General features: G+C 40.7%; 1 protein-coding gene across 6 annotated transcripts in view; it reads left to right on the forward strand.

The window, feature by feature from the left end:
- Positions 1–27,470, forward strand: part of Utrn (utrophin) — a 524,212-nt gene that overhangs the window by 401,421 nt on the left and 95,321 nt on the right. For all 6 annotated transcript variants that reach the window (XM_060380271.1, XM_060380270.1, XM_060380269.1 and 3 more), the window contains 2 exons: positions 19,220–19,488; positions 25,478–25,624. In XM_060380271.1, the coding sequence (XP_060236254.1) occupies positions 19,220–19,488; positions 25,478–25,624 (416 nt within the window). The remainder of the gene's footprint in view (positions 1–19,219; positions 19,489–25,477; positions 25,625–27,470) is intronic.

A 27,470-nucleotide genomic window follows, 5' to 3' on the forward strand; every position in this document is an offset into this window, starting at 1 on the left:
CAACAATAAAACAAAGACCAAACAAACAAGCAGCAATTTTCTTGCAGCATCAAGCATGGAAAACTAACAACCTGTTATATGTGTATATTTAACTTAAAATTGAAATAGAAAGTAAATATCTTATTGGGAAATGCCAATTTACCACATAGTAAATTTAAGTGGAAATTGGGATGTATATTGCCACCAACATATCATTATTAACTTTTGCAGTGTTGCTAGTAAAAGCTTTCTGATATATTAAAAAACAAACATGCAGAGCTGGAGGCATGCCCTAGCAGTTAGGAGCACTGGCTGCTTTAGCAGAGGACCTGGGTTCGAATTTCTGCATGCACATGGGGCTCACAAACTTCTGTAACTCCAGTCCCAGGGATCTGATAGCCTGTTCTAGCCTCCGAGGACACCAGGTACATACACGGTATACAGACATACGGGCAGGCAAAACACCTATATATGTCATAAAAAAGTAAATAAATCTCTTAGAAAATATGGTGTTCAAAGTATTTTTCCATTATTCACTTTGCACAGGAAAAGCAGGCAGGCAGAGTGCCTCACTGTGTCTAGCAGTGTGGGTCCCAAGCAGTCATTACTTATAAGGGGATGCAGTGGGAACCCCGCAACACACACACTGTGCATTCAGTGTCTGTACCACCGTAAATTACCTTTTATTTTCTGTTCCTGCTCCCACTGTCTGTGCACAGCCTGCTGGGAACCCAAGTCAGGTGGAGGTGCCCACCTCTTATCAAACTAAATCACTCACAATGATCATTTTTGTCTTTGAAAATTAAGGACTGAGGATGAAGAAGAACTGCTTGGCTCTTTGCTTCACATGGTTCCATATCTGTGAATCCATTGAAATTATTAGGAAAATAACTTGCATCTGTATTAAGCATGTACACACATTTTCCTCTTACCATGATTGAATAAAAACCTTCTCGGGGCAGTTCTTTCTTTACCCAGCATTTGCATTATTTTCAGTGTTTTAAGGAATCTAGACATGATATAAAGTGTATAGAAGGCTGTGCATAAGCTATATGCAAATACAATGCCATTTCATCTGAGAGACTTAAACCTCCACTGTTCTTTGATCTCTTATTAGAGATGACTGTTCCCTGTTACATTTGTATTAATTACACTCCCAGAGCATGCACATGTGTGTGCAATTCCTTCCCACTGCTATTAAGTCTGGGTTCTCAGCCTTTTATGTATGATCTTGGGTTAGTTTTAGGCAGAGTCAGCTTCTGCGTTTCTTTTTTCATTCTGTTTGTTTGTTTCTCATTGACATCTCTCACTGATAGCTCTGGTTGCATTAGAACTCACTCAGTAGACAGGCTGCCTTGGAATTTACAAAGATATACCTGCCTCTGCCTCTCGAATGCCAGAATTAAAGATTTACTCCACAGTGTCCAGCTGCCATCCTTACTTTCTGTAGCACGCGTCTCACTGTGTTTTTCTGTCCTCTGTCTGCAACAGCTGACATTCCTCAGGCATTGTCTGCTTTCCACTTTAGTCTGTTCTAAATGATGACTCTCAGAATCCGATTCTGTTCTTCTCCTGTTGAAACGTCCTCACTAATGTTCCATTGCATACTGGAGAAGTTCTTGGATCTAGCATGACATTTAAAATTTGTGTAATCCAAGCTTTCCTATGTAGTCTTAAAGCCTCTTTAATATTTCTTCTTACCATTGTCATGGTTGAGTGATTGTGGAACTGTATTGTTATGGTTATTCTACATAAACTTATTCTGTCTGTTTCCTTAAAAGTCCTTGCTAAAGAATTTTTTTAGAGAGTTCTGATGTCCTTTAGATGTAATGTTTGAATGGATAAGATCCACAGAGGTGAACCAGCCCAGATGAAGGAAATTACCTGTCTGGATCCAGCCTGCTCTCTTCAATGCTCCAGATGCTGCTGTAGGCTTTTTCCCCCGTTTTAAAGATCCCCTTTTTTACCCCGAGTTGAATTTTCCAATTTAACATTATGAGTCAGTGGGTTAGATTCATAAAGAACTCTATATATAAGGTCTGAAATCAAGAACTAGGTGTTCTCCTCCAGGAATGTGTTTATGAGACAAACAGTTAATAATCATTTACCGCCAAATTATAGAGAATACTTTGGGAGAATTCATCTTGTGAGAACTTGTTTTTCTTCTTGAGTCCCTAGGCAGAACTGCCTTTGTGAGAAACAGGTGGTGAGAGTATGGATGGATGATGGGTTATTGACTTTTGAGATGAAATATAAGCAGACTCCAGCTACATAGAGCAAATGACCAGTGTTTATGGAGCTCATTTCCTGTGGCCATCAACTGTCTCCTGCTGCCTATATCTACTTTCCCTACAATTCTTACTCTTGCCTAAAAAGTTCTATCATTCAGGTTGTTTAGCCCCAAATTCTTGGAATGACTATAGAATTCTTTATTTTCATCACCAAGTCCAACCATGAGCAAGTCCCATCATTGCTACTTTGAAAGTACACTGGAATCCCTTTCCACTGCATGCTGTTCCAAGCTGACACTGCCTCTCACTTGGATTATCTAGTGACCTTTCAGCTTGGCTCCCTCCTCTGACCTCCTTTTAAGATACTTTCTTCCCAGCAGCCATAGGGAGCAACTGAAAATGTGAGCCAGTGAGTTCATATGCGACTCCTGGGGCCCCTGCTGCCGGCTCTGTTGTCATTCTCAACCAGCTGTTGCTCCCATTCTCACCCTTATTCTGCCCTATTGTCTACACTGCTAGTTCTTGAACATTCAGAGTTGCTCCAGTCTCTAAGTCTTTATATGCCTCTTCCTTCTCCCTGGAGCATTCCTGCTCCTCTCCCAGATCCCTGTGCTTACTGTTGCCACTACTACCTCCTCCTTCTCCCACCCTTCCCCCTCTTTTCTCCTTCTCCCCCTACTCCTTCCCTCCCCTTCTAGTTGCATGTTCTTACTTAGTTCTTCCCCAGTGTCTGCTGCTACAAAGTCTCCCCTCTGTCACTCCCTTTTCTGCATGTCCTAGTGTTTGTTGTCCAGCTTGTTCTGTACTATACTTGATCTCTTTGCCAATTGTACTCTCATGCCTTTGCTTCCTCCCTGGAGGAGTAGAAGCTCCATGAAGACAGAACTTTTTTCGCTGGGTACTTTAAAAAGTGTGTGTGGAAGTCACAGGTCAACATGGAGTTATCTTCCTCAATCATTGTCTGCCTTGTCCTTTTAGAGTTCCCTACTAGAAATGATGCTTACCAATTTGACTGACCAGCAAATTGAGAGGTCATCAGTGTTCACTGCCACGGGTATGCGTACTACATTTATGTATGCACAGAATCAGGCCCAGATTTGTAATGCAGGTGCTGGGATCTGACCCAGGTCCTCATGTTTCAGTAGCACTCACTTTCCTCACTGTCCATCTCCTTCACTGATGTGTTTTGTAGAACCTGACATGTGATAGGTGCCTCTTAAAGTTACTGAATGAAGGAATGTGTCAGCAGAATATCTCTGGGGATAGATGAGACCCCAAGGCACATTTTGTAAGAAGGATTTAGTATAGTTGCAAATGAAACCTAACACAGAGAGATAAGAAAGAAAGCAAACACCACTACCTCCCAATACTATGTGTGTGCCCAGGGCCTTGGTTGTACACCAAAGGACAGAGACTTCAAGGATCAGACTGGAGAGAGCTGTCCCTGAGCACGGTCTTGAAATGAGGGGGGAGAAAGTCATCCATGGTTGCCTCAGCAGTTATCTAGGGGCGATGTGAGAGTATCGGAATATGCTGGGAGGTGATGAGTTATTTAGGCTTGTTGTCAGAGGTTTGTGCCTAGATAAGATGAAGATAAGGGAGTGTGTGTGTGTGTGTGTGTGCGTGCGCGCGCGCGCCTATGTGTGCATGCGTGCCTCTGTGTGTGTTTATATATGTGCCTATGTGTGTCTCTGTGGGCCATTGTGTCTTTGCATATATGTATCTGTGTGTGTATGTGTCTGTATGAATGTTGTATATCTGTCTGTGAGTCTCTGTCTCTCTCTCTCTCTCTCTCTGTGTCTGTATGTGTGTCTGTATATGTCTGTGTGTGTATCTTTCTGTATATGTTTGTGTGTTGACTCAGACTTTTGGGAACCTGGAAAGTTGGACAGAACATTTCTCTTCATACAGTGAGGAAAATGCTATTATAGTTTCACACGTTCAGTCCTGGGAGAAAAGTGGTTCACATGCCCATGGTACTCGCTTCAAGTCTTGCATGGGGCCACCTTTCTTGTCTTTTTGCCGCCCTAGGACTTGGCAGGAAAGTGAGGGAGGATGTTGAAAGTGAGATGCTTTCGTAGCGGTACCAACTACTGCCTGTCATTAAAGCGATATATGCTGTCGGCTCTCCTTGGTAGTCAGCCATTTAAGAGTTTAAAAGACACTTCTGTAGCTTCCTTGCTTTGCTGTTAGACTCAGGATATTGCTCAGGTCCAGTTTTAAACTACCACATCTGGGAGCTGGCAAGAGAAAAAAATGATACATCAGTTTAACTTTACTAGTTTTTCTTTTTTGGGGGTGGTGATGGTGGTTTGGTTTTGTGAGTTACCAGTTTACAACCCAATCCTTCCTTAATATTTTTTTTTCTGTAATGGTCTTTGATTTTACCTGCTGCTAAAAGTAAATGGAGGAAAATTATCCATAATAGCTTTTATCCTTTTGTTGTTTACTGTGACATGCACAACTGCTCTTAGAAGCAGACACTGTTTGAACATTAGTCATTCCACGAGATACTGAAGCACTCAGCGTTGGGGGGGCATTCGTGCTAGCCCAAACCATATTATGGCTTTTCAGTTCTATTTAATAAGCAGTTTCTGAATATACTCTGTGCATTTTGCCTTAGGCTACAAGGTTTGATCGATCTCTTTTTTCCTCCATCATTTTTCTCTCAAATGTCTTTCTCTTGCAAGCTCCATTCCCTTCATTTCATTTTTCTGTTGTCAATTTTATTAATAATTACAGTGTTGCATATATGTTTGAATATTTGAAAAGCATTATGCTGTGCGGGTGTGCACATGTATGTGAGTTGGAGGCCAGAGGTTAACCTTGGTCTTCTGCAGTTGCTCTTCTTGAAACAGCGTCGCTCATTTTTTCCCATAGCTCTTGATTCAGCTGTGCCATCTGGCCAGTGAGCCCCAAGGGTCCATATGTCTCTGTCTCCGTGCCAGTAGGGTTACAGGCATGCAGAACCACACCCAGTGGTTCTGTGAGTTCCAGGGATTGGATTCAGGTACACATATTACTTACCAAACCATCTCCCCAGCATCCAAATGAACCATCTAAAGCCCAGAATTGGTATTTGTTTAGAATGGGATTTAGGCTGCTCCTGTTATGGAAGATTGAATAGAGACTTGGCATCAACTTTTCTGTCTGACCCTGTCTCATGCTCTCACTCTTTGTTCCATGCTCGATATCCACTGGGCACCAGACTTATGCTCTTTGCAGCCATGAGCTGCCTTGTCTTACTCTTGGCCTTGGTTTTTCCAATCATAGTCCCTCTACTCTGTTTCCCAGCTCCTTCCTCATATGCTGCCACAGCACCTGCTTTTTCTACTACCCCCTCTGCCAGTCTCAGCCCACTCTCAGTGACTTCTTAAATACTTTGCTGTCTGATTTCTTCCGTGACCTCCTGGCATATGGTCATCAGTCTAACCGTGTCACCAATGGCTGGCTCAGAAGCTTAGCTCTTCTTAGGGTTTCCCTGACTTCCTGTTTATTGGTAATCTCAGTGAGCTAGTGATTTGCACATCTACAGAAGATCCAATAAGGGGGGCATACTGCTCCCACTCTGGGCACAGCAAGCTGTCAAGCACTTCCTCAGAGACACAGATGCATGCATTAGACATGTTGTACTTGAACTCCATGTCCCGTGAATTGTGAACAAGTAACAAAGTTGAAGTGGCAAGGAAGGGACAAGGTTGACAGGAATGACCACAGCCAGCTGACAGCAATGAGGAAAAAGACAGCAGTACAAATAATAGATAAGACTTGTAAAATAAAACAAGCTGGACTTGTCCTTGATGAAGCTTTTTACCCTCAAGGAAATCTGAAGCTATGAATTGCAGCTTATTTTTTAAGACAGGAATAAGAATCCATTGGGAGAAGGTGTAAAAAGTAGTACCGTATTTTAATAAAGTTCCTTCTAAAAATGAGAGCCGTAGAGTTATTGGATTGTATGGGTATCACATAATTATCTGGAAAACTGAAACAACCTATTCTGTTTAGAATTGATTCAAGTAAATATCTTTAATGGAACTAAAGTTACAATAATAATTGTAGGAAATTTAGAAAGCTTTGTGTTCGTTTCTCTTTGAAAAATATGGACGTAATGCCATTTCATGTGTCATATTGACATGTATTTCCTTTTAATGCAAATTGCTTTTAGTTGATTATCGTCATCCAGTTTACAATGGAATATAAATTTCTTATCATTTGAATTTTTTTAATTTTTTTAAACTGCTTTTGTATTAATTCTTTGAACCAGATGAGTATGTTAGGCATATAAGGGACCATTTTTCATTAAAAAAAAAAAAATACAAGGGCCAAGAACATCTTGCATTGCTGACTAAGGTCATTGAGGTAATGCAGGGACAATGCAGGAACAGTAATAAGCTTGTGCTTATTGACCTTTACTCAACCCTGGGTTCTCACTGGCTTGTGTCCCATTCTGGTCATTTCATTTCCTCCATCTCTGCTCATGTGGAACCCTCTGGCCACTGACCTCCATGCTCCTTCTTGACTCTTAGTGTCAAGGACCTCTTAGCCTTGCACACAAATTTCTTGGTTCTTTGTGCTGCCAACTTTCCCTTGCTGTTCTCAGACCTGTATCTTAATTCCCATGCTGTGTCAAGGATCTGAGCTGTGGGATTCACAGCCAGGGGCAGACTCAGCCCTCCCACCGTCCCTCCCCCCCCCCCCCCGTTCTCTAGAGATAGCCAGGGAATATGGCATTTTCCCCCCTGTTCATCACCATCAATAATACTAATGTATTATGAAATACTATGTTATTTTGTTCATTAATTTTCTAACAAATCAGCTTTAAAAATAATTCCAGCTAAAGCCTTCCTGTTAGCATGACTATAGTTTCATTCTATTCTGAGAATGACTTTTGCTTTTTCCTAGGCTCTTCAACTTTGCTTCATTGAAATGATATTGCAGATAGTCATAGAAAAATATAGTTCTTAATATGTTTATCCATGTATAGGTTGTAGGTTGTGTGTATGTTAGTGCTCTACATGTAATTAGTTGTATACATTTAATTAGTTAAGGTCAATAGTGAAGAATCATTTTTTCAGATCTGTGTTTTCTCCTTGTTCTTTGATGGCTAACTGTGTGTCATCAGAGGACACTGTATTCTTTGAAATACTAAATGTTTTGTAATGTTTCACAGAGCCAAATACCTGCAGTGCTTCTCTCTTATGGGGACTCATGTATTGTATGATAGGTGCTGATTGATAATTGACATGGGAGGGCCAAGCTCACTATGGGTGGTTCCAGCCCTGGGCTGGTAGACCTGGGAGCTACAAGAAAGTGGGTTGAACAAACTCTGAAATTCAAGCTAGGGAACAGAACTTCTCCATGGCCCCTATATCAGCCTCACCTCCAGATTCCTGCCTTGTTTGAGTTCCTGCCCTGACTTCCTTTAACAATGATGTGTGACCTTAGAGTTTTAAGCTGAGATACATCCTTCCTCCAAAGTTGTGTATGTTCATGGTATTTCCTCACAGCAATAGAGATGCTAAGACAAACATTCTGTGTGACAGTGGAACATAGAATGGGATAGGCTGAAGGGCACTTCTCCTTGGGAGAACTATAGACATCTTTCAAAATCTAAATCACATTTAAATTCTGTTAGTTCATTTTATACTGCTGATGGTGAACTTGTACAGGTAAAATTTTATGAGCATTGAATGAGTGATGATGTGAAATTATAATATAGCATAATAGAAAGTCTTTTTGTATGACTTCTTCAAGTAACTTAGGGCTCTTTTGTTTCCTTGTATCTAATAAAATGAAGCCAAATTACACATTACCCAACAGAAATAATTAGGCTATTAAAACCAGCAGGTGGTTTCCCCCTCAAGGCTTTTTTGTTTGTTTGTTTTGCTAATAACAGATCTATGAATTCAAATCCCTTCCTTTTGATAGACCCTCATCCTTCTAGGTTTCTATGCTCCTAGGCCCCATTGGTCCCTTAACCTGGCCACAGGAGAAGCAGGGACATAGCTGGCGGCAACAGCTGAAATGCCACCCAGAGCCTGGCCTTCCTGGCTTCCTCTCTACCTTGCTGCAAGGTTTTCCTTTTCTTAGCTTTGCTCTCACAGGGGAGGGTCGACTGCCTCTCTTTATTCCCGGAGTCTCCATGAAAGGCTTGTTATTACTTAAAGAAATATGAAGCTGGTTAACCGACATTCTCTGCAAGAAGTTTATTAGGAGAGTAAGGAGGGAGTGGGAAGCAGGACATGGTGGGGAGAGAGAGAGAAAAGGGAAGGGGAAGGGGGTGCTGAGAGAGAGAGAGAGAGAGAGAAGAGAAAGAAAGAGAGAAAAAGAGAAAGTAAGAGAGTGTAAGAGAGAGAGAAGAGAAAGTAAGAGAGAAAAAGAGAAAATAAGAGTATAAGAGAGCGACCACATGTCTGGGTAGCCCTTTAAGGGGGAAGGTAACCATGTCTTCTAGGTGTGGCTGCCTGGCTGGCAACACATGATGACATCACAGGAGCAGGTTGTGTTCCAAAATACTAACAGCTTCCGCTCATTTAAGTTGAGTAACAGGAGTGAGGTTTTCTGGGTTTTGTAGGTTCCCTTTATAACACACTCTTTTTTTTTTAATTTTAGTTTTTTCTTATCAGTTACATTTTATTAACTCTGTATCCCAGCTCTATCCTGCTCCCTCATTCCCTCCCAACACCACCCTCCCTCCCTCATCTCCCCCATGCTCCTTTCCAAGTCCACTGATACAGGGGGACCTCCTCCCCATTCATCTGATCCTGTTTTATCAGGTATCTTCAGGACTGGCTGCAAAGCCCTCCTCTGTGGCCTAACAGGACTGCTCCTCCCTTGGGGGGTGGGGAGGCCAAAGAGCCAGCCATTGAGTTCCTGTTAGAAATAGTCCTTGTTCCCCTCACTATGGGAAACCAATTGGTTACTGAGCTAACACAGGCTACATCCGAGCAGAGGTTCTAGGTTATATCCATACATGGTCCTTGGTTGAATGTCAGTCTCAGAAAAGACCCTGTGCCCAGATATATTTGGTCCTTGTGGAGCTCCTATCCTTTCCCCATCATACTAACTCCCCTTCTTTCATATGATTCCCTGTACTCTGCCGAAGGTTTGGTTATGAGTCTTTGTATCTGCTTTGAAAACACTGCTAGTTAGACTCTTTCAGATGCCTTCAGTAGACTCCTGTCATACTTTCATTGCACATCCCATCTGTCTTTCTAACGAGGATCGATCATCTTACCCCATGTCTGCTCTCTTGATTATCTTTTTTAGGTGTATAGATTTCATTTTGTTTATCATATCTTATAGATCTATATAAGTGAGTATATACCGTGTTTGTCTTTCTCCTCCTGCGATATTTCACTCCGAAAATGTCTTTTCTAGATCCTACCATTTGCCTGCAAATTTCATGATTTCCTCCTTTTGATTGCTGAATAGTATTCCATTGTGTAAAAATACCACAATTTCTGGACCCATTCCTCCGTTGATGGACATCTGGGTTGTTTCCAGGTTCTGGCTATTACAAATAAAGCTGCTATAAACATGGTTGAGCAAGTATCCCTTTTGTATACTTGAGCAAAGTTTGGGTATATACCTAGCAGTGGTATAGCTGGGTCTTGAGGAAGCACTATTCCTAATTGTCTGAGAAAGCACCAGATAGATTTCCAAAGTGGTTGTACCAGCAGTGGAGGGTTCCCCTTTCTCCACAACCTCTCCAGCATGTGTTGTCACTTGAGTTTTTCATCTTGGCCATTCTGATGGGTGTGAGGTGAAATCTCAGGGTCGTTTTGATTTGCATTTGCCTGATGGCTAATGAGGTTGATCATTTCTTTAAGTGTTTCTCTGCCATTCGATATTCCTCTGTCGAGAATTCTCTGTTTAGCTCTGTTCCTCATTTTTTAATTGGATTACTTGGTTTGCTGCTTTCCAGCTTCTTTAGCTCTTTGTATATACTGGATATTAGTCCTCTGTCAGATAAAGGGTTAGTGAAGATTCTTTCCCAATCTGTAGGCAGTTGTTTTGTTTTGATGACGGTGTCCTTTGCTTTACAGAAGCTTTTCAGTTTCATGAGGTCCCATTTATTGATTGTTGCTCTTAGAGCCTGTGCTGTTGGTGTTCTGTTCAGGAAGTTGTCTCCTGTGCCAATGAGTTCTAGGATGTTCCCCACTTTTTTTTTCCAATTGATTTAGAGTATCTGGTTTTATGTTGAGGTCCTTGATCCACTTGGACTTTAGTTTTGTGCAGGGTGATAAATATGGATCTATTTTCATTTTTCTGCATGTAGACATCCAGTTGGACCAGCACCATTTGTTGAAGATGCTGTCTTTTTTCCATTGAATGGTTTTTGCTTCTTTGTCAAAAATCGAGTATTCATAGGTGTGTGGGTTTATTTCTGGGTCTTCTGTTCGGTTCCATTGACCCTCCTTTCTGTTTTTATGCCAATACTATGCAGTTTTTATTACTATTGCTCTGTAGTACAGCTTGAGATCGGGGATGGAGATTCCTCCAGATGTTCTGTTGTACAGGATTGTTTTGGAGATTCTGGGATTTTTGCATAACACACTCTTAACAGAGAAGTACTACCCATATAGGAAGGCACCTGAGAGATGTTACATGGGTTCTCATAGCAAGCCAGTACTTAGTAGATACCAGTACTGGGCCAGGACCTAAGAAGCCCCCAAGCTTTTAATCCTGTGACCACTTTCTGCAATAGCAGTGTTTTTTACCACCCATTTTACAGATAGGGAAACTGAGGATGTGAAGTTCTTAACTCTGTGCAGGTTATGAGCTAAGATTTATGTCATTAAACTTGGTGCTTGTAACCTCTGGATTATTTTTTTTAATATCCTCCTGTACTCATTAGTATTTCTGTATATCAAGCAGAAATAAGATTTCTTTTTCCTTTAGGAAACTTACAGCAAAATTAAAAGCACATAGCTCTTCTTTGTACCCATTGTTACATTTCCCATACTAAAATAGGACACTGCTTGATAGAGTCACACTCCAGTTTACCGATTCCCTGTAAAGTGTTTAAGCAATATTAGAACTTGTATTCTTAATTTTCACATAAAAAGTTGAGGTATAAGTAATCGCTTTTAGGCCTGTAAAGCACAGCAATAATTTAATTAGCTTCCCAAGTCCAATTTGGATGGGTAAAGTTGTAATACGTGGAAGGGTTTGTCGTGTTCTTAACTACAGAACAACAACCAGGCCCTCCCAGAATTAAAGCTCTGTACTAGATAAGCTACATGGATGTGGTGAACCAGCCTTGGGCTGAGGAAGCCCTGGATTAGGCAGAAATTTTTTAAAAAACAAAACTTCTTTTTGTCATCATGAATATTACTGCAGCGAAATTCCATTTAAGTAAATAAGTCAGCATTCTTGTTATTGAGAACAGAAGTTAGTGTAATGGACAGACATTTTTAATAAATTGCTTGCCATCTGCTACTTTCCCCAGTCAGTGTCGTGACCACCAATAAAACACATTGGCCTCACAAAAAGCTATAGGCACACTTTCCAGGGCAGTGTTTTACGGGGATCTACATCTGGGACGTTACTTTCTGTTTCTAGCATAAAGAGCAGGGAAGCACGACCGCCCCTGAGCAGAGCCTGCTGCCTGTGCCATTGCTGTTTCTCCTTGAGAGCTAGAAACTTCTGAGGCATTGCCTCAGTGTAGAAGACAGGGTGCCAGCAAAGCTTAAGGCACCCTCCTCAGTTCACCTCCCCATTTATTTCAGTGGTGCATAAACATAAACTCCTTCCTTAATAGGAATGGCTGCGCCTAGGTTGAAAGCTGAAATTTTGACTTGTAAATTACTAGCTTCTTTGTGTAGCAGGGAAACAGCCCAGGGTGTGGGGAGAAATGGACACTAATGTGGCAAGAAAGAGATTTTAAATCTACTACTCCTGCCTTCTGATCTTTATGTGCATGATCAACGTGTGTGTGTATGTGCCTGTCTGTATTATGTGAGTATGTAGGATTGTGTGTGGGAGTGTATAATATATATGTGTGTGTGTGTGTGTGTGTGTGTGTGTGTGTGTGTGTGTAGGTGAGTGGGAGTGTGGGTGGGCATGTGTATGTGTGTGTATACATGTATGTGTGTGTATGTATATGTGTGGAGGGTGATTGTGGGTGGGCATGTGTCTGTGTGTATGTATATATATGTATATGTCTGTGTGTGTGTGTGCATGTGGGGGGTGGATTGTGGATGGGCGTGTGTGTGTGTATGATTGTGGGTGGGCATGTGTGTGAGTATGCCCATGACTAGAGAGGGTAGAGGGCAGCATTAGGTATCTTCCTCTGTGGCTCCTTCATCTCAGTTTTTGTTCTGTTCAATGAGCATGGAGCTAATCATTGAGCTGACTCTCTAGTCAGTGCTCCCAGGATCCTCCCCTCCTCATCCCCCAGCCCTGGGATTGCATACACATACTGTCACACTCAACTTCCTGTGTGGGTGGTGAGGCTGCAGTGACCCTCATGCTTTTGTCCCCAGTGTTAACCACTAAAGCTGTCCTCCAAGCACATGTCCACTGATTATTTTAAGAAGGGAAAGAGAGTAGATGAGGAGAATTTCTTTTCTTTTTAGTGGTAAAGTCAACGATGTACCGAGAAAACTATTCATTCCCTTAACAGTACTTACTGCCCACCACATGCCTGGGGGTTCTAGAGGTAGTGGGAACACATCTGATTGCATTGGCGTTCCTTGTCCTGCTGTCACTAATGTTTTCTACTCCTGGCCGAAGTGACCTGCTTGTCGCTTCACAGTGTGACAACAGATAAATGATGAAACTTGTCAGCAAGAGGACATTTGGGCATGCAGTGCTGCGGAGAGTCGAGAGTTGGTCCTCTGGTTGCTAGCTCGAGTGAGCCTCATTTCTCTCTGCTCTTGTGGTCCCTGCCCTTCCTGCTCCTTCTCTGGCTGTGCAGGTCACTAGCAGTCTTCCCCTGCTTCTACCTCAGCTCACCACTGGCTTTGCATATTTTGGTCTATTTTACTGGAAGAGTAAAATCTCAATTACCTCCTTGATTTTCTAATCAGAAATGACTGGGGTGAGAGGCCCTGGCCTCAGGGTGGTTTGTGTGCTTGCTTCCTCCTTGTTAACCCCACCCCTACACCCATCCTCAGTACTCTGCCTTTTGCAATTTTGGAAGATATTTCCTACCTCGCTTTCCTTGGATATTTTTTGTTTTCCTTGAAGATATCTACATCTTTTTCTCTTCTTCTCTCACTCGTCCTCTTTTTCTTGCTCTCAGATTCACCATACCACCTTCATCCTATCTTTATTGAAAGGCGTCGTTTGCACATTTGCAGGCTGATCAACTCTGAGTAGCCTCTCCTTATTGTCATCCTTATGATTTACTAGATGTAATTAGAAGTGTTAATGAGCTGAGGGCACTTGATATTCTTGTGCTCTGGTTCATAATGAACTGTTGGCCACAGTCATCTCACAGGCTAGAAGTGGACCAGGGTCCTCTTAACCACTGATGCCATAGTTTAGAGAGATTAAGTTGATCTTAATTGTTTAATCAGGATATTTGAGAGTGGAAATAATAATATATAATAATGTATTCTTCATTATTTTATCAGAAATGCTTTTTGATTATGAAAGAAGGGAGGGACTGTAAAGAGAGAAAAATAGATACTGAAAGTATGAACATCAGAAGGCAGACTGCTAGTGTCTACTACTACTAGCATCCTTAGGAGGGCGATCCTTTGTTACCTCCAACTCAGGGGGAAAAAAAAAACCTAGATTTTAAAGTGTGCCACAGAAAAGATTTTCAGGGTGATGTAGAATAAGGTGAAGTGTGTTGAGTGAGTTTATTTAGTATTTAGAGAGAAAAGGGAAGAGGACAGACATCTAAGACATGGGCAAGGGCTTCAGAGTCATATTCAGGTCTCTTTAACACACACATACACACACACACGTCTTTCAGTGGATATAATAATAGCTAGTTTACTTATTTCTCTTGCCTTACAGATTTTTCTTTTTTTGTAAAGGAAATTGCAAAGTGGTTTTGTGATGTACACTGTTGGAGTTAGGCATAAGGCATGAGTGTTAACACTTGATTCCTTTCTCTGTAAGCACCGCTCAATTGTCTATTTGTCCTTATTAATACCCTTGCAGGCAGGAAAGGCCACTCAGATTGCAGATCTGGAGTTCTCTACTCCTCTAATCTGACCGTCTTCCCACTGGGACTCAGAAGCACCAAAAAAGGGGAGGAAATTGTTTTCTTTTGAGCTCTGACAGGGTAATCAACTGGGTCTATGGGGAAAATCTCTTGAGGCATTCAGATCTCCTAGACTTAGAACTAGATCCTTCATTAGGATGTAATGTGTGCCCTGTGTGTGTGTATAGGCATATATCTGTGTATATGTGTGCACACATGTGTGTATTTATAGCCAAGTAGTTATAAACTGAACTTCCAACAAATAAGATCACCATCTAGGATGACCTATCTAATTTCTGTTAGAACTGACAAACTACCTTCTAATCTTTTCTTACAACAAATTGTGTAGCACTAAAAATCCTGCTTGCAATCTTTTTCTTTGTATTTTTTTAACATTATCTTTTCATGCTTTGATGAAATATAATAGACTGCAAATACATTCAAAAAGCACATAGTACAACTCAGATATTGGGAATGACTAAGGTTTTTATGTGAATAAAGAGCTTTATATGGATGTGGAAAGGAGGGAGAAAAAAATGAAGCAGACATTTTTAAATGAAATTTAGTATTGTTTTTAAAGAGTAAAACTAAAAAATGCATTCACTGCAAGCCAGTGACAGACCTCGTCACCTGTCTGGATTCTCAACTAAGATGGAAAGAGAAGAACTGTTGAAGACATATATTTAGAATCAGTAGTAACAAGAAGTAGAAGTTGGATCCGTACCATAATTAAGAAAAAATATGATAAATTTAGGTATTCTTCCTTAAAAATAAGACCAGGATGATTTCAATAAATGACTATCATTATTTTATAAAAAGAAATATGTTTAAAATAAATATTTCACAAGCACACAAAAGAAGAATGTCTATCTTTCTTAAACACTGCGAGTAAAGTGTTTTCCTAGTACGGGAGAAAAAGGATTCCATGGAATTTACTCTTAGAAAGACAGGGATAAGCAAATCATGGAGCCTGCCTGGCACTCAAGCAACAGGCATGCTCAAGAGTGGTGCTGCTGCCTAAACCTGGTCCTGGCTCCTGGCCTAGTTGGGCTTTCCTCCCTGTAGTTTTCCTTCCCAAAGGATAAAAGAGCTCATTACAAATGCAGGACAATTCATGAACACACCTGAATAAAGAGAAAAGACTTGCTATACTTTTCTCTCCTCCTCTCTTTTGTAGCCCAGACTGGTCTCAACTTCAAGGACAGGGTTTACAGGCATGTGACACTCTCTTCAACCCTCCCCTCCCAACATACCTTTTCTTTTTCCTAAAATCCGTAGCACAGTATAGACCTTAGCATTTAAAATAATAAAATAAAAATAGAAAACAGAAAAAAAAAATAGAAAACAGGCCCAATGTCTATTTCATGTGATAGGATGTAGAATATATAATCAAATGAATCCAAACACAGAAATAATAAGATTAAGTATATCTACCTTCAAAATTTGGGCAGTTTGTTCACTTAGGCCTGAACCTAGGAGGATGGAGAAGGACAGAATGAAAATATACACACACGTGTGCACAGACACTGAGGGGGAAAGACAAGTGAAGTAAGAGTTGCTCTTCTGGGCTCAGAATTGCAGGCAGTGTATTTGCTTTATTAACCTTTCCCCTCTCTGGCATCAGCTCTGGTTACTGTGTTTCAAATGATTCCCTCTTATCACTGAGCTCCCAGGCCTCCTGTATTTAGCGTCCTTGTTCTACATGGGATTGACACATCAACCCACTGGAAGGGAAATGTGTCCTCAGCTGCAGGAGCACAGCATGGGTGTTAGTGCTCCATTAAGCTCGGGTGCTCTACTGACAGTTATTGGAGCCGCTGGGACAGTGCAGGAGTCTGTCCTGACATCCCAGCCTGATAGGCCAAATTAGTATGCTTTCATCTTGGGCACTGGTAGCGGTTTCTAGAAAGTACCGGTTTTGAGCAGCCCTCAGCAGGGCTTCCCATACAGTACCCGTCTCGAGAAGGACTGGTGCGGCTAGGCTTAGGCTGCAGAATTTACCACAGAATCTTTTGATAGTTGAAATGAACATTTACCTATTGATTTTTTTTTTTAATGGGAGGATTTTATTTTTAAAGAATGCAGTCATGTCCCTGTAATTCTTTTCTGCCTCTTTGACATTTTCATTTTCTTTCTGTTTTATCCTCCCAAGTTATCCTAACTTGATATTTCACATGTTGCTTCGTTTTGCGTGACCCATAAACATGAAAGTTTTGGTTTCATTTTGTTTGTTATTCTCTTATCGGCTTACAACAGCTTCTAAGACTTGCTGCATTCAGATGCACTTATGTTCTGACTCAGAAGTGCTTAGTGGGCACAGGTCCTCTGTGATACACAGATGGGAAGATTAGTGTAGAGCTTCACTGCTCTCCCGGGTTGCTGCTTGAGTGGGCATTACATGATAGACCAGCAAAAGGACTGCTCAAACAGAAGAACATATACTGAGGACAAATACATGACAGCCAATATGAGATGTTCTGTCCCGTGATGAGGAAGCTGTGTGTGCCCCTCAATGCTGTGCTGTTATTTAATGGTTGACTCAGGAACAGTTTTTACTTTTTCCAAGGGAAACCACTGTCCTTTCTAGAACAGGCAGAGTCTCTCCCCATCCCCGTGTGTGTGTGTGTCTGTGTGTGTGTCTGTGTGTGTCTGTCTCTCTCACTCCCACCCACTTAGTCATTGAAACACAAATGCTTAAAATACATTCTTTGAAAAGCTCCAGTAACTTATTAACCAGCACAGGTGTAATGCTTATAAAAGTTACCCCATCTCTCCTGAGGCTGCCGGGAATGAGCTTGTTCATCTCACACATAACCTTTTATATTTATGTAAAATATAAAATATAGGTGCTATATTTAGCATTTTACAGATGTCTCAAAAGTATAAGGATTTAAAGGATGGTTGCCTTTTTTAATGATATTCTGAAAGTCTCCCTCTCTCTCTGCAGTCTGGCAGTTCGGACATGTTGATTGCACATGTTAGGTCTTCTTCCTAGGCTTCTTGGCTTTAAATCCTGACTGTTGTTTGAAGCTGGCTTTCACCTGTTGTTATTAGTGTGTGTGTGTGTGTGTGTGTGTGTGTGTGTGTGTGTATGTGTGTGGTAGGGTCTGGTCTGATACATTCAGAGTATTTACTATTTTGATGCTTTCTCTTCTCATCTTCAACTCATTTAACAGCAGTCATTTGACAGCACAGATTTCCGTTGCTGGGCTCCCTATAGACCATCTGGTTGCAGTCTAAGTATCAATGTTTAAATTTTTCTGGAAAATTAAACAAACATACATAGCCTGTCCCCTTTTAAGATACTTGTGGATCACACTAAAATGAGGACAGATAGGCAGGCAGATTTTTTATAAAGATGGATGTTAAGGTTTAGCCCTGCTCACTTCGGTTTATTTTAGGACAAAGTTCATCTTGTGACCAAGTTTGATAAACTTTCTTTTCCCAAAGAAACATTTTGAGGTGAAGGAGAAATTGCTAATGTTGTTCATACTAAAAGGTGAGATACTATTGCCGGTACAGACGTAGGATGAGACATTGTAAGGCCTTTGGGGGAGATTCAGTGATGGGAGAATGCAACCCTACAGCCATTCTGTTTCAAGCATTTGGTGCAGTATTCTGTACATTATGAGACCATTAGTATTTTATTTTGAAAGAAGCTTTGTATTCAGTGAGCTTGCCCAACCATTAGCTCATATTGGGACTCTATCCACATTTAATGTAGACAAGCTATGATACTTGATAGGTCAGATCTAATAAATGTGCTTTGATTTCTGATATTTCTTTTTAGCTTAGGATGGGCTTATCCATAACCCTGCCTAAGTCCAAGAGCATCTGTATGGACATCTGTCTTAGATGAGCCTGCCTTGTACCATGATTGTGTGTTTTTGACCTGTCGTTGTGTTTCTGGGGATAGTCAAGAAGGTGCGCTCAAACCAGCCTGGTTAAGGAGGGGATTCCCAAGTGTGGGGGTGAGAGAGCTCCAGATATTTTGCAAACCTGGTTGATCTGCTTTGTGAGTCACTCTTTCTGTCCAGTTGCATTCTTTTGTCCTTGTCTTGTTGGGGTCACTGTTTCTGGTCCTGGGCCTTGTACCTGACTTTAGTTTCAGTGTTTATCTTTTCTTCAATTCTGGCTTGTCACTCTCCTCACTGCCCTTTCCATTGGGAAGGCTTAGGTTATTTCTTATACTCAGAGAGCACTCATGACTCTGTTATATGTCAGGGATGGTCCTTGTAATCTTGCAGTCTTCCTGGTGAAATGTGAGTAAACATTCAGTTTCTGTAGCTCCATCTTCAGAAAATGTCCTTTGTTAAACATGAACAACCAAGCAAATTCACCAGTCATGAAGTCTGTAAGATGTCATATGCCTTGAGTTTGTTCTTTAAAGAAATGTGGTAAATTAATCTTATATTCTGAGAGTTTTTTAAAAAATAACTCAGAACGATTCTCTGCTTGTTATGCTTCTAATTTCTCTTGAGAACAATGAAATGAAAAGCGTTCTAGATTTTTATATAAGTAAATTATGGTAAAGGAAAAATGTTTTCTTTCTTGAGTTAAGTTACCACATTTCAAGTCTTTACAAGTGTTAAAGTATTAAAATTCAGATGTTACCATGAACTGTAAACCATTTACTAATCTGAGCAAGCATTTTCTTCTCCTTTGGAGAGTATGTTTTCATATAACTTTGCCTTACTGGTAAAAGCATAGAGAATTTTTTCCCTCTGATCAGCATAACTGAGTCTTTGTATACATAGACTCTTTTAAAGGTGAGATTGGATATGAAGAATGAATGTATAAATGACTAGACCCCCAAGTTATACCCTCTGTTTTTAACTCACAGAGTTGACTCCTGAGGAGAGAGCCCAAAAGATCGCCAAAGCTATGCGCAAACAGTCTTCTGAAGTCAAAGAGAAGTGGGAGAGTCTAAATGCTGTGATGAGCAACTGGCAGAAGCAAGTGGGAAAGGCGTTAGAGAAACTCCGAGACCTGCAGGGAGCGATGGATGACCTGGACGCAGACATGAAGGAGGTTGAGGCCGTGCGGAATGGCTGGAAGCCGGTGGGAGACCTGCTTATAGACTCACTGCAGGATCACATAGAAAAAACCATGGTCAGCACCATTGCCCTCTACAAGGAATGTTTTTTTTTTTTTTTAATGCAGTTTATTCAGGAACCTTGAACAATCATCTGACCCTGGGGAAAGCCAGCCCACAGCTTAAATAGCCTCTGGGTAGCCAACCCCAGCGTGCCACGTGGGCAATGCAGATAGGTCCACATACATGGAAGCAAGCCAGATCCTCAGCCTTAGCCAAATGTGGAATTGTTTGTGACAGAGAGCACTCACCATCGGGAAGGTGGAAGGCGGAAACCAGCTCCATCTTTAAGGCACAACATTCCGCAGCTCTCTACAGTTCCCCCTTTTTGTTTTAGATGTATCAGGCAAGAGTAGAGGTCTGATCTCTGATATTAGAAATAAATTGGGACTTTGTACTGATGTTCATTTAGGTGTCATCCACCCAAAGAGCATCAGACCCATCTGATACCTTTTTCTCAGAGGCGGGACCTGGGGCATCAACCCGCATGCAATCAGACATGCTCTTCTCTGGGTCCAAAGCGGCTGACCCTGAGTGCAGTGCTTAGCCTCGCATCCTGAGCGTAACATTTTAGCTTTTTATGGTAGCCAACCATGCTTGGGGAGACTGTCCTGCTTCAGTGGCTGTAAAGGCCTGAATGGTCATGGCTGCATTACGCTGTTGTGAGACTCTAATCTTGCGAATACACCACAGGCAAACCAAGGAGACCAACACCAGAAGGCCTGCTAACGCTCCCATGCCCGCCCATTCCTTCAGATGATTCATGGCTGCAGCAATCCATGATGATAATCCTGTGGCTAGTCCTGCGTCCACTCTGGTAGAATTTACTGTGACAATGGCCACTCTCAGCTGCTCCATCGTAGTATCGAATTCTCCAGTCCAATTACCTAAAATATAGCTCGACAATTGTTTAGACAGATTTGCAGCACAGGGAAAATTCTCATGTTGTATGCTAGTGACTCAAAGTCCAGCATACTTTCATTGACAGCCAAGTTGAGCGATTTGCCATAGGGTATCAATTTGCTCCTGCACGGGGTCAATCCTCTGATTGAACACCATCAAGCCTCCTTTTAGTTGAGCATTAATTCCTTTATGTACAACTAAGGCATGAGCTACATTGGCTAAATGATTATTCAGGGTCTGAGCAGTCTGCCCAGTATGACTCATGGCTAATGCCCCGGTGGTAGCTCCAACAGCCGCCAATGAGATGGCAGTAACAATGGTGGCTGTAGTTCCAAGATCCCTTTTCTGTCTGAAGAGAGACATAGCGCAAGGAATGTTTAAGGAAAGTTTTTTTGTTGCTTAGAACACAAATAAAGAGACCCACATATAGAAATCATTATAAGGGGTTCCTATAAAGCCGACACCATTTCAGCTCCCCACCCAAGTCAGGAATTATGGCAGATGTTTTCCATATGTACCCCCCCCCAAAAAAAAAAACTCTAAGGTGGTTTTTATAAAAATTTAGTTTATTTAAACATTTTATAAATTCCAACTTAGTGTCCCTCAATCGTGTAGATTAGGCTAACCCAGTTATAACGAGACAAACCCCCAAGTTCAGGGCTTCCCTTTGCTTCCGGATGTGCCCTCCATTCGATCCCTCTGCTTTCCTATTCATTTGTTGGAGAAATTGAACGTTTATTTCGTAGTGATTCCCGGAGCCGAGATTTAACAGAATCATACCCACGTGGTGTCTCTAGTTTCTGTCTCCTAAAAACTGGTAGTGGGAGTTAGAGGTTTAATAAAAAAATCAAACTGCTTTAGTGGGAATTCTCATCTATAATTTCTATCTTATTGTCTGAGTAAATGAAAAAAATAATTTATTTATAAATTCCATTTGTAATCAGGAATTGCCCAAGGTTAAGAATATTAGACTGTGGTATAAATCTGCTTTAGTCTCTTGTTCTACAACATCTTGGCGGGGGAGAGGGAGTAACAAAATTTAGGCAGTCAGAGACAGATTACAACTTTATAGAGTGTAGCAAGGTTTGCATAGTCATCATCATGCCAGAAGATTAGAAAATCAGAAGGAATGAGTCCAACACTCTCTATCATGCAGGGAGCTTTTATTACCAAAGGTACATACATGTTTTGTTCACAGGCACTGGGTAACATTCTTTATATGAACGTGGCAGGGTAGAAAGACAAGATCTGGGAAATTAACTTAATACTTGGGTCAGTTGCATGAGTAAATAAATATCTTTATGTATAGACAGAGGAGTAGCAATAACTAGCATTTACTAAGACTTATTGTTTGGTGTCAAGAACTGTTCTTAGTCACGTCATGTGGATATCCCTTTTAATCCTCACACCAGCTCAACAAGGTGGGTATTATTTCCTGAAAACAAAACTGAAGACAGTTGCTGCAGCCCGCACAGCTGGCTGAGTGGTCGAGTCCTTTTCCATTCTAATGTTGGTAAACAGAACCTTGACTAACTCTTTGAAGTTGAACCTTCTAAAATCTTTTAAACTGAAAACTTTTAAATTTAAAACAAGTATTACAAAGAGTATAGTGTTTGCCATTTTTGATGGATGAGTGTCTGGTTACTCTCTATATAAATTAAGTCGTCCTCCTCCAAAACCGCTAGTAGCCCCCAAAGCATTTCTCTCAATATGTGTGAATTTAAAATACTCTAAGAAAAACATCACCATCAGTTTATCAGTGCAGCTTTTTAAGAAATTGAACCCTTTGAATATGTTTTGTATGTGTTTATTTCAGGCAGTGTGAGTTGTATTTGGAGCCTGGTATGTTCTGGGCAAATGCAGCACCATTCAGCTGTATGCACAGCCTTCTCTTTACTTTTTATTTTGTGACAAGAGCTCACTCAGGTGTCTGGGCTAGTCTTGAACTCACTCCATATCCCAGATAGGCCTTCATCTTGCAGACTTTTGACGTCACCCTCCCATATAGCTGGTATTAAAGGCCTGTGGCAGCAGACCTGGCTTGCCTAGTTTTAAACCCTGAAAAATCTTTTAGTGGTTTACAAAATCAAGCAGTATCAAACAGCAGCAACAACAAAATACTCTAGATTTTAATGGGAATTGACCCATTTGATTTTGAAAGGATAATTATTATTGAAAAAATGAAAATTTGTATCTGGGAAAAAGACCCAGTGGTTTGGGAATTGGTGGTCTTATTTATTTAAAGGGATCACTCGCCTCTGCAGCCAAATGTTCAAGTCCACTGACGTGGGACGCTTAAACAACAACAACAATAAAACAATTAATAGCCTAATGGGAAAGAATACATTGGATTAAAATACTGTTACATTTTAGGAGGTTAAAAAGAAAAATTCAAGTCTCACTAAATCAAATAAAATAAATTCAATGTCTGTGATAGTTCACATCTTCTTGAAAGTATATCTCATGTCTTACTGAAGCTGTGTGGAGAGGGAGAAACAAAGTACTAGAAATTGCTAAATATTTGTAAATATGTCAAAACAGTGCTAGAAAACAAAATCTTAAGGAATAATGAAATAATTTCAGTTGCTAAAGTTATCTTTAATAATGCTGTTTTCTGCATATACACCTGGTACCAGACGGGCTTGAGACACACACCTGCCAACAGTCTAGCAAGCACCTTTGATACAGCAGATGTTTCTGTTTTTATAGCAGTGAGGGCCACATAGGCTCTTATTCTCTCATAGGAAAGTACAGTCAAAACATGATAAATTAGTTCTTTATACAAGAACACATGGCAGTTCTGAAAGCCATTTATAACTCAATTTATTTCAAGCCCCTTAATTTGGAAACTCTTAAAAGGCAAAAGATAAACTTCCTTGATAGAAAGGTTTCTCATTGCCATAAAATGCTTGCCATAAAAGTGCAAAGTCAAAAAGACTTTGTCTGTCAAAGCTCTGTTAATGTTTGCACCTATGACTTGTAACAGAAAAAAAAAAAGGATTTTTACACAGTAAAAATTTAAGCTTCTTTATTGTTCCTTAAGATAAAAAAATCCTGTCTTGAAATTGTGCCTAAATCAAATTTTAAAACACCTTTATCATCTGTTGATATAAAACTGGTTATTAAATTATAAAAATATTAAATAGCATGTTAACTTTAATTTTTCATACCTAAGAACTAAAAGGATATTGATTTTAAAAACTGGATCTAGTTTTTTGGTCTTTGTAGGTAACCATGAAAGAGAACATTACTATATCAAGCTAAAATCATGGTTAAAAACCCTAGAAACATTTGAGTTCTAATCTTTGTATTCAGCTGTGGTTAAAGAAATCTGAATTTTTTTTGGAGTCCATGTTGAAAAGATTTCTGTCTTGCTGTAACCTACACTTTTCTTACCCCACAGCAGTATTAATTGTTAATCCTGTTAGGCCTGTTACTATGTCACTGCATGCTGCTAACCAGATTTGTACATCTGTCTGAATCTTTGGATGTCCAACATCAGGCATAGGAGGAAAAAAACAAAAAAACACAACTGCAAATCAAAATTCTTCCTCTTGCCACATTGTAACAGGCCACGTGTCTTTGGGGGCTCCCTTTCTTCTGTCTTCTTTTGATACATTGGTGTCTGCTCAGGTTGGAAATAGATTGTACTAAACACCTATTGACTTCCATGTCTACAGATTCAAACTCATTTACACACCTCTGTCTCTGGCGCCTTTATTTCCCATGTTGGTTTCAGGTTCTAGGCCTTTCCTGGTGGTTTGTTGTTCAGCTCTCCCCTTTGTACTTAATGACATGCCTTTGGGCATAGTCAAGAATTTGAAAACACTAAAATATATTTCCTGATTTATCATTGAAAATTTTTTATTCCAGAGTATTGGATTTTCGCAACCATTATAATTTAAGATAAGTTTTAGGGGAGATAAAATTTAACCTCTTCCCTCTTGGAAGGCTATTCATCTAGTCCTAAAAATTAGATGTGAGGCAGAAAAACAAAGGTAGATTCTGTCCTTTGCTGCAACATCAGGAAGAAGCCAGATGAGTTCTGTAGTGTGCGGGGGTGGGAGGAGGTGTGTGCCCGTGCTCAAGCATGAGTGCACAAATGCTAGCATGGGTAAGGGCTAAAAAATCTGTTATGTCCAGCAGTGGGTTTGGAATGATTCTGAAATACCTGTGCTATGACACAAAATTTGTGTATTTTGGTATGTGTTGGCTAAAAGTCATGGAGTGTACTGTAGACACCAAACAGGAAGCCCCAGGCGTGCTGGAAAAGAGCCTCTAGGCAAGGCTGCAGAGAGAAATCCCCTAGCTGAGTCGTGGAAGGATCCACGGGATTTAGACAAATACTGTCAGAGAAAGGGAACCAGTGGGATTCTGTGGAGAATGGACACCATGCGGGTACGTTATTCTGTTTGCTCTCATTGGTCAGTGGTCTGTCTGAGCGCCTAGCTTTCTCTTTTCACATGCTCGCCCAAGATGCATACCTTTTACTTGTCTGCTCTGCACCCAGAGGTAGCAGTTAAGTTCTGAGACTCAACCATAGCTTTTCTATTATGCTCTGCTTTTCCTGCCCTTCCCCTAAGCACAGACAGTGATCATAGTGGATTCTGGGAGACACAGAGCTTTCCTCTCCAGTATCCTAACCATAGGTTGGTTGATGGTGAGGATAGCTGCTTTCAATGGCCATTTAACCTAAGCATGACTGAGTTCAAGTCAGCATGTTGCATCTGGTGAAAAAAAAGGAGTAAGGCAGCCATGCTATTATAGAAACAAATGAGAAAGTATGAAAGTAAATTATAAACAAGTAAAGTGTGCCATGCAACAAAATAGCCCCATGGTTTGCACACAGTAGACACTAGATGGAAATGTTTAGTGGCTTAAATGAGTTTGCAACTTGAGTTTTCTCATTGCACACATGCAAAAAGTTCAGGGAGTCTTTGCATGTCTAGGTTACTATAGGCCTGATTCAGTCAGCTGCTGTCAAGTAAGCATCTCTCCTTGATGGTTTCACAGGGGCCTTCCCGTGGTCTTTGTTAGGAAAATGGCAATTCTGTCTTTTGAGAGTCTCCAGCAACATTCTTTTAAAATTTTGTTTTCTACCAGGCGTTTAGAGAAGAAATTGCACCAATCAACTTAAAAGTTAAAACAATGAACGATCTGTCCAGTCAGCTGTCTCCACTTGACCTGCATCCATCTCTAAAGATGTCTCGCCAGCTGGATGACCTTAATATGCGATGGAAACTCCTACAGGTACCAGCTTAGCCCCTTCAGAATGCTATCTAATGCTGTGTAAAGAATATGGAAAGGGAATGGAAATGCATTTGTTGCTTTACAGTTTCTGTCTTCTCTCTCTCTCTCTCTGTCTCTTGGTTTTTTTAAGACAGATTTCTCTGTGTAGCTTTGGCTGTCCTGGACTCACTTGGTAGACCAGGCTGGCCTCAAACTTAGAGATCCACCTGCCTCTGCCCCCCCAAGTGCTGGGATTACAGGCACATGCCACCACTCCTGGCTTGCACTTAGTTTCTTAGTACAGCAAATCTTTGCTTTTTTTTTTTTTTTTCAAATATGGAAAGCATGCTTTAGAATGTGCATGGCTAGAAGCCCTTGGACAGTCTTTAAACACATCTCATTTTTAACCAACATATTATCTCTTATTTTTCTTTACTAAAGGTATTTGATAATGAATTTAGCAAGCCAAATATTTGCCTTTCTATATCTTGAAACCAAAGACATCCTTTACTTGTAAGTGTGGATTTTTTTGCATAAGTTGTATGAACTTTCTATATAATACCTGTAGAAAATTACACAAAATCAACTAAGTTGTGTTCATTGTAACCTACAGTCTGCCACAGAATCATTTGTCCTAGTGTGGCTCCTAAAGGAATAATTTTCTTCCCTTTATTATGTATCCTCTGTCTTTTGGAAAGTTGCCAAGCTTTTCTTCTTCCTCTTCACATTGCTCGCTGAACAGGGCCTTTCTTCATGTGTGCGTGAAGCACAGCTGCACCGTAGCATCTAGAATCAGCCTTCCCAAGGCAGTTGTTCCAGTGGCTCCCAACCTTACTTGTAGACTCCAGATTAACTGAGCCAGGACTCCAGAGTGTTCCTAGGTAGGAGCCTTGGCTGACTGCTGTCCAGGCCAAGCAGGAGTTCATGGAACAAATCATCTCACATTCAGTGTCCACATTCAGTATCCACCTGCCAGGAGTCAGAACAACTATGCCTTCTTGCTGAAAATTAGCAGGGGAAGATTTGACAAGAAGAATGACAGTAAATAATTCTGACTAATTTTTCTGCAATAGGACCCTTAACATGTTATAATTTAAATGACTGTGTAATTTCAGTCACTTTATTTGGAAAGTTTTTTGGATTAATCCACACATCAAAATGCCTAAGGAGGTCACTGACTGAGATGACTTAATAGGTGAACACTCAGAGTTTGCTTGCAACAACCCACATGGTAGAAGGAAAGGACCAATTCCTAAAGGATGCACCATGACACCTGTGTCCCATCCTCACTGCCAACAGAATAAATTAATGTCAGTGTTTTGAACTTAATGGTATGTTTTCTTAACGACATTGAAAATGTGAGATGTGAATAATCCATATTTGACAGTCTCTCCTATCATTGTGAAGAATGTCAATAATCGGAGAGTAGTCAGGCAAAGCATATTCAATTTGTAAGTACTCACAGAAATGTTTGACCCTTACTCTTTTTTTCTTCTGCTCCATTCCTCTGCATCATTATTGTTCCTTACACTCATTTGAAGATTATTCTGTGGTCCTTCTGAATTTCCTTTTTCCTTTGCCTTTGTTATCACCATCTGTGAAAGATGTCAGACAACATGTTATATTTGAATGAGGCATTCACTCTTCAATCCTTATCTTTGATCCTGGTAGCTGCTAAAGTTTAAATAAATGTTATCAGTCATGGATAAGGGAAAAAAAATCCACAATAGCAGACAGTGCTGTTTAACTTTAGGAATACTTACTCATAAAATATGACATTTGAATATTTGCCACAATGAATGAAGTGTATTCTAATGCAATTCATGTAGCTAATCAGGAGAAACCTGAGCTGTCCAGTGAGCTAGAC

Source organism: Meriones unguiculatus, chromosome 3, assembly GCF_030254825.1.
Source record: "Meriones unguiculatus strain TT.TT164.6M chromosome 3, Bangor_MerUng_6.1, whole genome shotgun sequence".
In the NCBI taxonomy this organism is placed as follows: Eukaryota; Metazoa; Chordata; class Mammalia; order Rodentia; family Muridae; genus Meriones; species Meriones unguiculatus.